Raw genomic sequence first — 16,037 nt, 5'->3', positions numbered from 1 at the left:
TTCTTGCCTTCTGCCCTTCCCTCATTTGTTATCTCCCGTTTGATTTTACATTTTATTTGGTCAAATTTAATTTCATATTAATCGGACTTGGTATTCATTGTGTTATTAATTTGTTTGTTGGATTATTGTAAGACAAAATTAATGGTGTTATTTCATTTCTGATGTCAGAGTTTGACATTGAATGTGCAGATGTGAATACCAATAAGTTGTGAAAATACATCAAGAACTCGTGCTTTTTAACAAAAACAGCTGTTCACTGATATTAATGGCATTGTCTCATTTGAGGGTGATGATTCAAGTCTGATCAACAAACTCTTTCATAGTCACCCAATTTAATTTAAATTTTTTTAGAAAATAACTCTGGGAGATTAAGATTTATACAACTTATAAATAAATAAATCTTATAAATATGTCCAGTTCTCTACCTGGTCTCCTCTACATTGGGGAGAATGGAGGCCAACTTGCAGAACAGTTTAGAGACCAGCTCTGGGATACTGAAATTAAATGACTCCACTGCCCTGTGGCCTCCACCGCCAAACTCTAACCACCTGACGCCTGGAGAAAGAACACCTCATCTTCTGTCTCTTAAATACAGCTGCTGTTTTCTCTACTTATGAATGTTTGCAGTTTCCTTAATTAGATACTGATTCAGGGGCTTGGTGGTGATAGGGAAACTATCCTTGACTGATAACCATGTCACAGACACAAAGCATTAGACATTTTAATACTTTTATTGCAACCTTTTTCTGAATGATAAAGCTATAAAAATATGAAAATAACATTCTAACAACAATAACAGTAAACCAACTACTACACAAAACATATCAAAACTATACTCACTACAGATCAATAAAAAATGTGCAATAAGACCGTAGCTCTCAATCTTCAAGAGCATCAATTATTACCCCAACATTTGTTTGAAATTCTTCCTGTCAGGGCATAGGGTTCACTAAACCAAACCAACATGGCTACACAAAGGCCCTAATTAAAATGGCAGACAAATCTGCTTCCAGATAATTCAAAAAGGGCTGCCATGTCTTATAAAAATTCTGTCTTTTGGTGCACCATATTTGTGAGAAAGTCCAAAGCATGAAGGCAAATGTGCTAAGCGCCTTCTTAACCACCCTGTCTACCAGTGGTGTAACTTTCAAAGAATTATGTGCTGAAACCCCCAGCTATCTCTGTTCTACATCAAGACCCAGGGCCCTACCATTAATTGTACAAGTGCTGCTTTGTTTGTTTTACCAAGATGCAACCCCTTGCTTTTATCCATACCCCTCTCAGACACACACATTCACCAACCCCCCCCCCCCCCCGAAACTCTCACCGGCTTATACTCCCATCACACACTCATTTTACCACACATGCACATACACAAACATGCACTCTTATGCACACACTCTCACACAAACTCCAGCTTCAACCATACACACCACCCTGTGTGAAAAAAGTTGCTCCTTTGGGTCCCTTTTATATCTTTCCCCTCTCACCATATTTCCCCTCAAACCTATGCCCTATAGTTCTGGACTCCCCAACCTCAGGGAGAAGACTTTGTCTATTTATCCTATCCATGCCCCTCATGATTTTATAAACCTCAATAAGGTCACCTCTCAGCCTCTGATCCTCCAAGGAAAATAGTCCCAGCCTATTCAGCCTCTCCCAATAGCTTGATCCCTCTGACACTTGCAACATCCTTGAAAGGGTTTAGAAAAGATTTAAAAGTTTCACAACATCCTTCTGATAGGAAGGAAACCAGAATTGCACACAATATTCTAACAGTGGCCTAACCAATGCTCAATGCTCTGACCAAAAAAGGAAAGCATACCAAACATCTTCTTAACTATCCTATCTACCTGCAACTCCACTTTCAAGGAGCTATGAACCTGCACTCCAAGGTCTCTTTGTTCAGCAACACTCCCTGGGACCTTACCATTAAGTGTCTAAGTCCTGCTTTTCCAAAAGGCAGCACCTTGCATTTATCTCCATCTCCAAATTAAACTCCATCTGCCTACCCTCAGCCCACTGGCCCATCTGTTCAAGATCCTGTTATACTGTCTATTATGCCTCCAATTTTGGTGTCATCTGCAAACCTGCTAACTAATACCTCCTATGTTCACATCCAAATCATTTATATAAATGATGAAAAGTAGTGGACCCAGCATTGATCCTTGTGGCACACCACTGGTCACAGGCCTCCAGTCTGAAAAGCAACCCTCCACCACCACCCTCTTTCTTCTACCTTGCAGAATTTGCAGAATTATATATGCAGTTACATTCAGTTTTGCTCAAAAAGCACACAGTCTGCAAGTAGTCAATCCACGCAATATTTTATGAATTCCTACTTTGGAAATAGAACCAGTCTGACTCAAGATTGGGATACAGATGATCTCTGACCTCAACTTTAATGCATTGTCTGAGCCGAAATGTCACCTTAAGTTACGTCGAGAATGTGACTTAAAAGTAGTTCTGTGATTTACGTATTAATGAACCTAAACCTGCAACCCATTCTAAAAGGTGAAAGACATAACAGCAATCTAGATTTGTTCAATCTACCATTTCAGTTGCATGACACTAATCTTTTGCTACAAATTCTGTCCTATGATCCTGCTCCACAACTACCCGATGAAGGAGTACTCCAAAAGCTCGTCCTTCCAAATAAACCTGTTGGACTATAACCAGCTGTTATGTGGTTTTTAAACTTTGTTTCTAGTGAATACAGCCCACACCTTGCACTGCTGCCAGTAAACTTTACAATGCTGATGAAATGATGCAGCAGCTGCAGAGATGAAAAATTTAACAGTTCCTAACAATATTAGCTTCTGATACACAACATTGGAAACTTAGTGCGAGAGGTTGAAAGAAATGAGCAGCATCAAAACAAAAATCTGCTGGAGCTCAGTTTTAATGAGAGTCTGAGTCCGGTGGTATATTTAGGTAACCTTTATTGCCACCCAACTTTGTTACAGCTTCAGATCTTCCCTGCAAACCCGGGAGTCCCCAGAGCTGGGTTGATAGTCCAGTCGATAATGGCACTCACTCCTTCAATCCCCCTGCAATGACAAATGAACTCGCTGGTGCTTCTGCAGGTAGGAGGATTGGGTGAAACCCTTCCCACACTGAGAGCAGGTGAATGGCCTCTCCCCGGTGTGGACCCGCTGGTGAGTCAGCATGCTGGAAGAATTGATGAATCCCTTCCCACACACAGTGCAGGTAAAGGGCCTCTCCTCTGTGTGGACCCACTCATGCTTTCGTAAGTTGCCCATATGACTGAACCCCTTCCCACACACTGAGCAGGCAAATGGCCTCTCCCTGGTGTGGACCCGTTGGTGCTTCTGCAGGTCACCCACATAATAGAAGGCCTTCCCGCACTCAGGGCAGGTGAATGGCCTCTCCTCCGTGTGGACATGCTCGTGATTCCGCAAGTTGCCCACATGATAGAACCCCTTCCCGCACTCTGGGCAGGTGAATGGCTTTTCCCCTGTGTGGATCCGCTGGTGGGTCCGTAGGTTACTAACATAACGGAAGGCCTTCCCGCACTCGGGACAGGTGAACGGCCTCTCCCCAGTGTGGACCCGCTGGTGCCTCCGCAGGTCGCCCACATGACCGAAGGCTTTCCCGCACTCAGAGCAGGTGAGTTGCCTCTCCCCCGAGTGGACCTGCTCGTGATTCTGCAGGTCGCCCACCTGACTGAACCCCTTCCCGCACTTGGGGCACCTGAAGGGTCTCTCCCCCGTGTGGACCCGCTCATGCTTCCGCAAGTTGCTTGTACGATGGAAAGCCTTCCCGCACTCGGAGCAAGTGAACGGCCTCTCCCCAGTGTGGACCCGCTGATGGATTAGCAGTGCAGATGAATGTGCGAACCTCTTCCCGCACATCAAGCACGTGAAGGGCTTCTCTCTCGTGTGGACCCGCTGGTGCGCCCGCAGGTTGGAAGAATTCGCAAACCCCTTCCCGCACACTGAGCAGGTGAACGGCTTCTCCCCGGTGTGAACACGCTGGTGTGTCTGCAGCTGAGACAACTGAATGAATCCTTTCCCGCAATGGTGGCAGATGAACGGCCTCTCCCCAGTGTGAACACGTCTGTGTATTTCCAGCACAGAGGGAGAAGGGAATCCTTTCCCACAGTCCCCGCATTTCCATGGTTTCCCCATGAGGAGAGCTTTCCTTGTGTTGCTCTGGGTTTGAAATTATAAATACAAAGGGTACATAGTCTGTCCCCAACGTGAGGGGTGAGATTTTGATATTCCAAGCTGAGTAAATGGTGTGAAGTACTTTTCAGTCAACACACTGGATCTCCCTCACTCGGGTGTCTCAGTATTCTTCCTGCCACACCAGTGTCCAAAACCTCTCAACCAGACAAAAGCAAACATTTCTTCTCAATTTGAATGACTGCTGATATCCAAGTCCCAATGAATCAAGGAGCTCTGCCAGAAGTCGACGTATCAATTGCTTCAAATTTCTTTCCACGTTTTTTCTGCAAAAATAAATTCAAAGTTTGTGAGAAGATTTATAGCTCGGGTGTTCGTTGTTGTGGTTCTGTTCGCCGAGCTGGGAATTTGTGTTGCAGACGTTTCATCCCCTGTCTAGACGACATCCTGAGTGCTTGGGAGCCTCCTGTGAAGCGCTTCTGTGTTGTTTCCTCCGGCATTTATAGTGGTTTGTCTCTGCCGCTTCCGGTTGTCAGTTCCAGCTGTCCGCTGCAGTGGCCGGTATATTGGGTCCAGGTCGATGTGTTTATTGATTGAATCTGTGGATGAGTGCCATGCCTCTGGGAATTCCCTGGCTGTTCTCTGTTTGGCTTGTCTTATAATAGTAGTGTTATCCCAGTCAAACTCATGTTGCCCCGATTTCATCTGCCTTCCCTGTTGGGCCTCTTGCATTGAAGTAAATGCAGTTTAATTTATCAGTGCTACCTTGTTCTCTGCTTTTTTCCTTCCTGCCCTGACTATTTGACTCACTCCCTTTCCCAACTGTACGAATCTCAGGTTAATCTCTTTCCTCACTATTTCCCTGGGGCCCATCCCCCACTTACTCATTCAACCCAAAGGACTAGCCACGTTACCATACATCAAGAACATTTCTGAACTGACAACCAAACTACTACGACCACTAGGACTCATAACAGCACACAAACCACAGCCACTCTCAGACAACAACTCACCAGGACAAAGGACCCGATACCCAACATGAGCAAAACCAACGTAGTGTACAAAATCTCATGCAAGGACTGCACAAAACACTACATAGGACAAACAGGAAGACAGCTTACGATCCGTATCCATGAACACCAACTAGCCATGAAACGACACGACCAGCTATCCTTAGTAGCCACACACAGATGACAAGCAACATGAGTTTGACTGGGACAACACTACTATTATAGGAAATGCCAAACAGAGAACAGCCAGGGAATGCCTCGAGGCAATGCACTCATCCACAGATTTTATCAATAAACACATCGACCTGGACCCAATATACCGAACACTGCAGCGGACAGCTGGAACTGACAAACCGGAAGCGGCAGGGACAGACCACTATAAATGCCAGAGGAAACAACACAGAAGCGCTTCACAGGAGGCTCCCAAGCACTCAGGATGTCACCTAGACAGGGGACGAAATGTCTGCAGCACAAATTCCCAGCTTGGCAAACAGAACCACAACATAAATTCACAAAATAAGTGATCACTGCCAGTACAGTTAAATGAATGTAACATAGGTGGCAATTCCTGTAGTTTGCCAGATGTCTGCTGATCACATTATCCAGGTCACAGAAACCTGAAAACCCTCAAGCAGCCAGATAGCATTAAGTGTGTATGGAGGAAAACTTCATTTAGGTGACAATGACCTGGAACAAGCTAAATCAAGGACAGGATAATGAAATGTCAAGGATGCTTGCAGAAAGAAAGCCAGTAAAGTTGCTGAATGAGTAAGTGGGGGATGGGCCCCAGAGAAATAGTGAGGAAAGAGATTAACCTGAGATTCGTCCAGTTGGGAAAGGGAGTGAGTCAAATAGTCAGGGCAGGAAGGAAAAAAGCAGAGAACAAGGTAGCACTGATAAATTAAACTGCATTTACTTTAATGCAAGAGGCCCAACAGGGAAGGCAGATGAAATCGGGGCATGGTTAGGAACATGGGTCTGGGATATCATAGCAATTACAGAACGTGGCTCAGGGACGGACAGGGCTGCCAGCTCAATGTTCCAGGATACAAGTGCTATAAGAAGCATGGTGTGGGCGCAAGAGAGGAGGGGGAGTGGAGTTTCTGATAAGGGATAGTATTACTGCTGTATTTAGAGAGGATATTCCTGGGAATACAACCAGGGAAGATATTTGGGTGGAACTGAGCAATAAGAAAGGGATGATCACCTTACTGGGATTGTAAAATAGATCCTCTAATAGTCAGCGGGAAATTGAGAAACAAATTTGTAATGAGGAGATTTCAGTTAGCTGTAAGAGTAAAAGGATGGTCATGGTAGGGGATTTTAACTTTCCAAACATCGATTGGGACTGCCTCTGTTCAGGGTTTAGATCAAGAGGAATTTGTTAAGTGTGTACAAGAAACTTTTCTGAGTCAGTATGTCAATGATCCTACCAGAAAAGGTGCAAAACCTGACCTACTTTTGAGAAATAAGGCAGGGCAGGTGACTGAGGTGTCAGTGCAGGAGCACTTTGGGGCCAGTGACCATAATTGTAGTAGATTTAAAATAACGATGGAAAAAGGACAGACCAGATCTAAAAGTCAAAGTTCTAAATTGGAGGGAGGCTAATTTTGATGGTATTACGCAAGAACTTTGAAAAGCTGATTGGGGGCAAATGTTCGCAGGTAAAGGGACGGCTGGAAAATGGGAAGCTTTCAAAAATGAGATAACGAAAGTCTAGAGACAGTATATTCCTGTTAGGGTGAAAGAAAAGGCTGGTAGGTGTAGGAAATGCAAATGACTAGAGAAATTGGGGTTTGGCTAACAAAAAGACAGAAGCATATGACAAGTATGGATAGGAAAAATCAAATGCATCCTTAGAAGAGTATACTTTAGAAAACAATTAGGAGGGCGAAAAGGGGACATGAAATAGCTTTGGCAAATATGTTAAAGGAGACTTAGAAGGGGTTTTTATAAATACATTTAAGGACAAAAGGGTAACTAGGGAGAGAATAGGGCCTCTTAAAGATCAGCGAGGCAGCCTATGTGTGGAGCGGAGAAGATGGGGAAGATCCTAAATGAGTATTTTGCATCATTGTTTACTGTAGAGAAGGACATGGAAGATATAGAATGTGGGGACATAGATGGTGACATCTTGCAAAATGTCCATATTATCGAAGTGGTGGTACTGGATATCTTGAAACACATAAAAGTGGATAAATTCCCAGGATCTGATCAGGTGTACCCCAGAACTCTCTGGAAGGTAGGGAGGTGATTTTTGGGCCCCTTGCTGAGATATTTGTATCATCAATAGTCACAGGTTCCAAAAGATTGGAGGTTGGCTAATGTGGTGCCACTATTTAAGAAAGGTGGTCAAAAAAAGCCAGGGAACTACAGATCAGTGAGCCTGACATCGGTGATAGGCAAGTTGTTGGAGGGAATCCTGAGGGACAGGATGTATATGTACTTGGAAAGGCAAGGTCCAATTAGCGATAGTCAGCATGGCTTTGTGAATGGGAAATCATGTCTCACAAACTTGACTGAGTTTTTTGAAGAAGTAACAAAGAGGATTGATGAAGGCAGAGTGGTGGGTTTCACCTACATGGACTTCAGTAAGACATTCAACAAAGTTCCTCATGGAAGATTAGTTAGCAAGGTAAGATCTCAAAATACAGGGAGAACTAATCAACCGGATACAGAAGTGGCTTGAAGGTAGAGGAAAGAGGGTGGTAGTGGACGATTGCTTTTCAGACTGGAGGCCTGTGGCCAGTGATGTGCCACAAGAATCAGTGCTGAGTCCACTACTTTTCATCATTTATATAAATGATTTGGATGTGAACATAGTGGGTATAGTTAGTAAGTTTGCAGATGATGCCAAAATTGGAGGTATAGTGGACAGCGAAGGAAGTTACCTCTGATTAAAACAGGATCTTGATCAGATGGAGTTTAATGCAGATAAATGTAAGGTGCTGCATTTTGGAAATGCAAATCAGATCAGGACTTATTCAACCTCAGTGTCATAGAGATGTACAGTACGGAAACAGACCCTTCGGTCCAACTCGTCTAGGCCGACCAGATATCCAAAATTAATCTAGCCACATTTACCAACACTTGGCCCATGTCCCCCAAAACCCTTCCTATTCAAACACCCATCCAGAGGCCTTTTAAATGTTGTCATTGTGCCAGCCTCCACCACTTCCTCTGGCAGCTCATTCAATACATGCACCAACCTCTGCATGAAAAAGTTGCCCCTTAAGTAATTTTAAGTCTTTGCCCTCTCATCCTCAACCTCTGGACTCCCCTACCCCAGGGAAAAGACCTCATGATTTTATGAACTTCTATAAGGTCACCCCTCAGCCTCCAACGATCCAGGGAAAACAGCCCCAATCTATTCAGCCTCTCCCTGAAGCTGAAAACCTCCAACCCTGGAACGTCCTTGTAAATCTTCTGAATCTTTCAATCCTTGCCATTCAAATACTAATTTTTCACAGAGGGTGGTTCATGTGTGGAATGTGGGTACAGTTCAAAGACATTTGTTTAAGTACATGAATAGGCAAAGTTCGGAGGGATACAGGCCAGGAGCAGGCAGGAGAGACGAGTTTAATTTGGAATTATAGTTGGCATGGATTGGTTGGACCGAAGGTCTGCTTCCATGCTGCATGACTCTATGGCAGGTTCATAGTTCTTGAAAGTGGAGTCACAGGTAGACAGGATAGTGAAGGTGGTGTTTGGTACACTTCACAGGATATTGGTTAGGCCACTTTTGTAATATTGCATGCAATTCTGGTACCAGTGATCCCATCCTGACACACCATACACCAGAGATAATGACTAAAATTGACTGGGACACAGAATAAAATCATAGCTTCTTTCTGAACTGCAGAGATTTTATTTGGTCCATAGAATACATTGGGTATCGGAGTTGGGAGGTCATGATGCAGCTATACAGGACATTGGTTAGGCTACTTTTGGAATATTGCATTAGATTCTGGTCTCCCTGCTACAGGGTAGGAAGGATGTTGTGAAACTTGAGAGGGTGCAGAAAAGATTGACAAGGATGTCACCAGGGTTGGACGATTGTGGTATAAGGAGAGGCTGAATAATATGGGGCTGCTTTCCCTGGAGCGTCAAAGGCAAGAGGGGTAATCTTGTCAAGGTTTATAAAATCATGAGGGGCATAAACAGGGTAAATAGGCAAGCATGTCTCCCAGGGTGGGGGTGTCCAAAACTAGAGGGTTTAGGGTGGGAGGGGAAAGATTTAAAAGGGACCTAAGGATCAATGTTTTCACAAAGAGGATGGTGCATTTATGGACTGAGCTGCCAGAGGAAGGGGCCAGTACAATTACATTTAAAAGGCATCTGGATGGGTATGTAAGTAGGAAGGGTTTAGAGGGATATGGACCAAATGTTGGCAAATGGAACTAGATTTACATAGGATACCTTATCAGCATGGATGTGTTGGATCAAAAAGTCTATTTCCGTGCTGTATATTTCTATGTCTATTTGATAACAGATGCTTTATTTCTGTTGATGCAAATATTGTTATAAATCATAGCTGGATACTAATAGTTAGATGTAAGGGAGAGAGAATTCCTCAATTAGGGCACAATAAAAATCCTGGGAGACCTAATTTCTGGTTTACGTCCTAACAAACAAACATTAAACAAGAACCTATTTAATTCCTAATTTTGTTCCATTTTTCTTGTTTTATTCTCTGCGATGATAACACTGTTCAGTTGACAGGCTGGGAGGTTGTGGGTCAGGCCTTGAGTGACTGAATGTTTTATTGTTCCGGAAGGTGTAAAAAGTGGGGTCAAAGTTTCAGCAGAAGTCCAGCAGAGCTGAGAACAGACAACATCTTACTCTGTGGGAACAGGGAGATAAGAGGACAGGGAAATCAGGACCTAAAATCCGAGCTTACACCAGACTACCATGTTATCAGTGCTTTGACTGGCAGTGCCTTTACCTTAAACTCGCTTCCCATTCAACTTGAATTCCATGTACCCCTTCGATATTCAGGATCCACTCCTTGTCATCCTGAAGCCATGACTCTGTAAGGAGTCTCAGACCATAATTATTCACTTCAATGTGCGCAGTCAATTCATTCACTTTTGTTACAATGCAGCACACATTCAGACACGCCGTTTTTAGTTTCAGTTTTTGTGATCTTCTGAATCCAGCTTTGATTGCTGGTACATTTACTCTCCTTGTCCCTTTCTATCATTCTCTGATGCTCATTTTCCACATCACCTGCCTTGATTTGGATTGGCCATGAGAAATTGCCCAGTGTCCAGGGATGTGCAGGTTAGGTGGATTAGCCAATGGGAAATACAGGGTTACAGGTTCATAGCAATAGAAGCAGGAGTAGGCCATTTGGCCCATTCACCCTGCTCTGCCATTCATTAAGATCATGGCTGATCGATCCATTGCATTATCCCAACTACCCTTAATTTCCCTACCATGCAATAACCCATCCAACTGTGTTTTGAATATACTCAATGAAGCTGCCTCTACTGCTTCCTTGAACAGACAGTTCCAGAGAGTCACTACTCTCCCGGAAGAGCAGTTCCTCCTCATCTGTCCTAAAACGACTCCCCCTAATCTTGAGGCCATGTCATCTATTGCTAATCTCACCCACCAGCAGAAACAACTGGATTGGTGATGGGGGAGGGGGGTAGCTGCACGAGTGGTTTACTCTTCAGAGGGACTGCCGTGGACTCGATGAGCTGAATGGCCTGCTTCCACACTGTTGGGCTTCTATGATTTACCGCAGTTGTTTGCCCTGGGTCACAGCACCCAAAACCTCCCACCTTCTGCCAATCCAAAGACAAGTGCCACGAGAGTGTGTGTGTTATCTAAATGCAGAATTGTTTCTCATGAATACAGCCCACGCCTCCCACTGCTGCCAATAAACTTTACAATGCTGATGAAACAATGCTATACCTGCAGTACTGAAAATCGTGAGGCTAACGATACCAGTTACTGATTCACTGCTCCTTCTGATGAACAGCATTGGAAATACAGTGTTGGAGGCTGACACAAATGAGCAGTTTAAAAGGATCGATCAGCCATAATCTTAATGAATGGCAGAGCAGGGTGGATGGGCCAAATGGCCTATTCTTGCTGTTATTAATACGAACCTATAACCCTACATTTCCCATTGGTTCCCTGTTCAGCACACTTTACTTACTGCCAGTAAACCTTAAAGCACTTCAACCCCACATTGCAATGAATTCCCACTTTCCACCAAAATCCAGGATGTACTCACTCACTCAGTTGCTGTCTCACAAATGAAAGATTTCACTATACCTTCTGCTCCCAGTAAGGGCAAAACATCTTTGAAAGCTGCTCTGAAAGCCCAGTCTTCACAACGACACTTCTGCTTTCACCAATGATTATCAGAGTCATACAGCATGGAAACAATCCCTTTGGTCCAACTCGTCTGCGCTGGCCAGGTATTCTAAATTAAACTAGTCCCATTTGCCAGCATTTGGCCCATACCCCTCTAAACCCTTCCTATTGATATACTCATCCAGATGCCTTTTAAATGTTGTAATTGCAGCAGGCTCCACCACTTCCTCTGGCAGCTCATTCAATAAACACACTGAAAAAGTTGCCCCTCAGGTCTGTTTTAAACCTTTCCCCTCTCAAGTGAAAGCTATGGACTGCCCTACCACGAGGAAAAGATTTTTGCTATTCACCTTATCCACACTCCTTATAAACTTCTATAAGGTCACCCCTCAGGCTCCAATGCTCCAGGGAAAATATCCACGGCCTATTCAGTGTCTCCCGACAACTCAAACCCTCCAACTCTGCCAACATCCTTGTAAATCTTTTCTAAACCCCTTCAAGTTTCACAACATTCTTCCATAGGAGGGCCACCAGAATTGCACACACTATTCCAAAAGTGGCCTAACCAATGTCCTGTTGTGGTGAAACGGTTAAAAATTATGTCCCAATACATGTGTGAATCTAACCGGAATGGAGGTGTTGCTTAGTCCCGTGTGAATCTTATTACACACCTCCCCGTGTGAATCTTCTTATCTGTATGTAACCAGAATGGAATGTGTTTTTTAGCCTTGCTCTGCTGTTCACATGAATGTTTATATCTGGAAAAGAGTATATCAGCTGGAAAAGTCTCCAGTTCGGTGAGTCTGCTCCGGGGTTACGTTTAACCGCCGAGCGTGGGTTGTTGGCAACCGCTCTACGAGAACTGACGGCTCCCAGTTCCGGTAACATGTAGAGTGAGTATAAGCCAGACCCGTTGTAAGTATGAGACCTGGTTGTGGCGACGCTGCGGGGAATAAAATGCTCATATTCTAGCAGACTCGCCTCTTGGTCGTTTGTTCTGTGTCAGACTACTCTCCTACGAACCTGACCTTGAGAATTTTTTTTAAAACACCTGTGCAGCCGCAACATGACCTCCCAACTCCCGTACTCAATTGTCTGACCAATAAGGGAAAGCATACCAAATGCCTTCTTCATTATCTTGTCTCCTTACAATTCCACTTTCAAGGAATATGAACCTGCAAGGTCTCTTTGTTCATCAACATTCCCTATTAACTGTGTAAGTCCAGCCCTGATTTGCCTTACCAAAATGCAACACCTCACATTTATCTAAATTAAACTCATTCTGCCACTCCTTGGCCCATCAGCCCATCCTATCAATTCTTTCTTTCCCCTCTCATTCCCTAAATGTTGAGTCTCCATCTCCCACACACACACACCCTCCACTCTCACTTTGCTGAACCTAATCCCTGCTGTACCTCATCCTGAAGGGTCTGGTCTGTGCTGATACACAGGCCCACACACAGGGGAGATCTAATTGAAACAGACAGAATACTGAATGGCCTGGACAGAGTGCTCGTGGAGAAGATGCTTCAATTGGTAGGAGAGACTAGGACCTGAGGGCACAGCATTAGAGTAAAGGGAAAACCTTTTTAGAACAAAGATAAGGAGAAACCTTTTCAGCCAGAAAGTGATGAACATGTGGAATTCACTGCTACAGAAGGCTGTGGAGGCCAGGTCACTGAATATGTTTAAGACAGAGACAAATAAGTTCTTGAGTGTCAAGAGGGAAATCGAGGGTTACGTGAAGAAAGTGGGAGAATGAGATTGAGAAACGTATCAGCCATGATTTAATGACAGAGCAGTCCCGATGGGCTGAAAGGCCTAATTTCTGCTCCTGTGTTTAATGGTCTGTTATTGTCCTGGACTAGGAGTGAGAGAATTGGGAGCAGGCCATTTACCCTGTCAAGCCTGCACCAGCATTGAACAGATCATAAGTGAATATGAATATACCTGCATCTCTGTGAATAGGCTAGAAATGTTTCTACTGGAGAAGAGGACGTTGAGTGGTGACCTAATAGAGGATGACAAAATCATGAGTGATATCGATGAGGTGAACAGCGGAGATCCTTTCCCTTGGTGGGGATTCAAGATTAGGGAGCAACTTTTGAAGAAGAGAGGAGAAAGATTTCTAAAAAAAGACATGAGGGGCACCATTTTGTTTCCCCACAGAGAGTCGTTTGTGAGTGGAGTGAATGTCCAGAGAAAGAGGTGGATGCAGGTACAGTTAAAACATTTAAAAGACATTTGAATAATTACATGAATGATGAAATTTAACTTAGATAAATGTGAGGTGCTGAATTTTGGACAAACAAATCAGAGTAGGACCTATACACTTTACGGTAAGGTCCTGGGGAGTGTTGCTGAACAAAGAGACCTTGAAGTACAGGTTCATAGTTCCTTGAAGGTAGAGTTGCAAGTAGATAGGATAGTGAAGGCATCATTTGGTATGCTTTCCTTTATTGGTTAGAGCATCGAGTAAAGGAGTTGGGAGTTGATGTTGTAGCTGTCCAGGACATTGGTGAGGCCACATTTGGAAAATTGCATGCAACTCTGGATTCCTTCCCATCAGAAGAATGTTTAAAACTTGTAAGCGTTCAGAAAAAGATTTACCAGGATGTTGCCAAGTTTGAAAGATTTACGCTCTTGGGTGAGGCTGCATAGGTTGGGGCTGTTTTCCCTCGAGTATCGGAGGCTGAGGGGTGACTTTACAGAGGGGCATGGCTGAGTAAATAGACAAAGTCTTCTCCCTGTGGTGGGGGAGTTCAGAACGAGGGGGCATAGGTTTAGGGTGAGGGGGGAAAAAGACATAAAAGGGACCTAAGAGGCAGCTTTTTCACCAAGAGAATGGTAATGTGTACAGAATGACCAGTCAGAGGAAGTGGTAGAGGCTGGTATAATTAGAGCATTTAAAAGGCATCTGATTTAGGAAGGATTTAGAGGGACATGGGCCAAGTGCTGGCAAATAGGACTAGATTGGAATAACTGGTCGGCATGGACAAGTTGGACCGAAGGGTCTGTTTCCATGCTGTACATCTCTATGACTCCAACAGGAAAGGTTCAGAGGGATATGGGCTAAACACAGGGTGGGGCTAGTTTAGTTTGAGAACATAGTCAGCATGGACTACTTGAACTGAAGAGTCTGTTTCTGTGCTGTATTACTCTGTAACTGTTCTGTGCTGGTCTTAAAATCATTTTCTTGCCTTCCTCCATAATCATCCACTTGTTTGTTGTTCAAAAATCAGATGAACTCAGCCTTGAATATATTCAATGACGCTCTAACTGCAGGAAGACATCACCAGTTCTCAACTCAATTCCTCTTGCTAAATACCACTTGCCTTGCTCACTGCTTGCTGCACCTGTCTGACAACTGGCATTGACTGGTGTAGAAGGACGTTGAGGCCCTCTGTGCATCCACACATCATTCCTAATGAAAGGCTCATGCCCGAAATGTCAATTCTCCTGTATTTGCCATGTGTTTTTCAACTGACCTGGACTAACTTTCCCGAGTCTGTCCCCTCCCTGGGTTCACTCCGTTTCCCTTCAGTTCCTGCAAGTCAACAGCTGAACCCCGGAATTGAAAAGGGGGTGAGAAAAGAGATTGCTGTACTCACAGATGTTGGAGTGAGGAAGAAAGTTGTGGTCTGGCTGAAGCTCAATCTTCATTCAGAGAGAGAGAGAGGAACAGCAACATCTTGGTCCAACTTCCGCATCCAGACAATGGGTTTGCTGTGATTGGCAGGAGGACCAGTCGCCATCCGGTCCTCCTGAGCGTCCCATTGGTCCATCAAAACAAGGTCGTGGGACATTTCCGCTTGTTGCACGAGCATGCGTAGTGTTTTGCTGACACCGGTGAACATGCGCACTGCGTTGCTGACACAGAGTAGCATGCGCAGTATGGAGATGCTGGTATTACTGACAGATTTTCAAAGTTAAAAATCACACAACGCCAGGTTATTCCAAAAGGTTTATTTGGAAGTACTAGTTTTCAAAGCGCTGTTTCTTCATCGGGTGGTTGTGCAGCAAAATAATTAGACACAGACTTTATCGCAAGACGATTATAGTGTCATGAGAGTAATATTAAACAAATTTAGCTTACGTCTTTTAGAATGACCATGATAGTTTCTGTTCCTTCATATGTAAATATCAGAACTTTTTAAAAGTTACATTCTCAAGATTGCTTTTAACAACAGGTGTCTTCTCAGCTAAAGTAATGCATTGAAGGTGTGAAGTTAAAGTCTGTGTCCCACTGTTAGGTCAGATTGATTCTATTCCTAAAGTGGGAGTTACAGAATCTTACGTGGATTAATGCAGGTTTTGAACAAAATATAATGTAATTCTTCACGTACATATTCACTCCACAAACTTGTGCATGTGCGCGCAAGGGAAACCGAGTGTGTATGGGGGGGCGGGGTGAGGTGTGAGTGTGTGTCTGTGTGAGAGTGTAATGGGTTATAAGTCTGTGAGAGGCTGTGTGTGTGTGGGAGCATATAAGAGAGCGCTTGTGTATGAGAGAGGGTCTGCGTGAGTGTGTTGGTCTGGAGGAGAGTGT

General features: G+C 44.1%; 1 protein-coding gene across 2 annotated transcripts; it reads right to left on the bottom strand.

Annotated features, from left to right (window-relative positions):
* Positions 1-1,851: 1,851 nt before the first annotated feature.
* Positions 1,852-15,131, bottom strand: LOC148143122 (uncharacterized). Of its 2 annotated transcripts, none has more exons than XM_087974047.1 (2): positions 15,100-15,131; positions 1,852-4,474 (listed from the first exon to the last, which is right to left on the bottom strand). In XM_087974047.1, the coding sequence occupies exon 2, from the start codon at positions 4,149-4,151 to the stop codon at positions 3,042-3,044; it is 1,110 nt and encodes a 369-aa protein (XP_087830173.1). In that variant the 5' UTR covers positions 4,152-4,474; positions 15,100-15,131; the 3' UTR covers positions 1,852-3,041. The 2 variants fall into 2 exon arrangements, with proteins under 2 accessions (XP_087830173.1, XP_087830174.1); XM_087974048.1 differs by lacking the exon at positions 15,100-15,131 and adding an exon at positions 10,104-10,122.
* Between the last annotated feature and the right edge of the window lie 906 nt (positions 15,132-16,037).

This window comes from Chiloscyllium plagiosum, unplaced genomic scaffold, assembly GCF_037043375.1.
Source record: "Chiloscyllium plagiosum isolate Xiang-an unplaced genomic scaffold, Cpla_swu_hap1 HiC_scaffold_27, whole genome shotgun sequence".
Lineage (NCBI taxonomy): Eukaryota > Metazoa > Chordata > Chondrichthyes > Orectolobiformes > Hemiscylliidae > Chiloscyllium > Chiloscyllium plagiosum.
Note: the sequence above shows the minus strand (reverse complement) of the source record. Positions and strands in the feature narration are given on the sequence as shown.

Coding starts and splice junctions, on each gene's coding strand:
- LOC148143122 (XM_087974047.1), bottom strand. CDS start 4,151: ATGGGGAAACCATGGAAATGCGGGGACTGTGGGAAAGGATTCCCTTCT.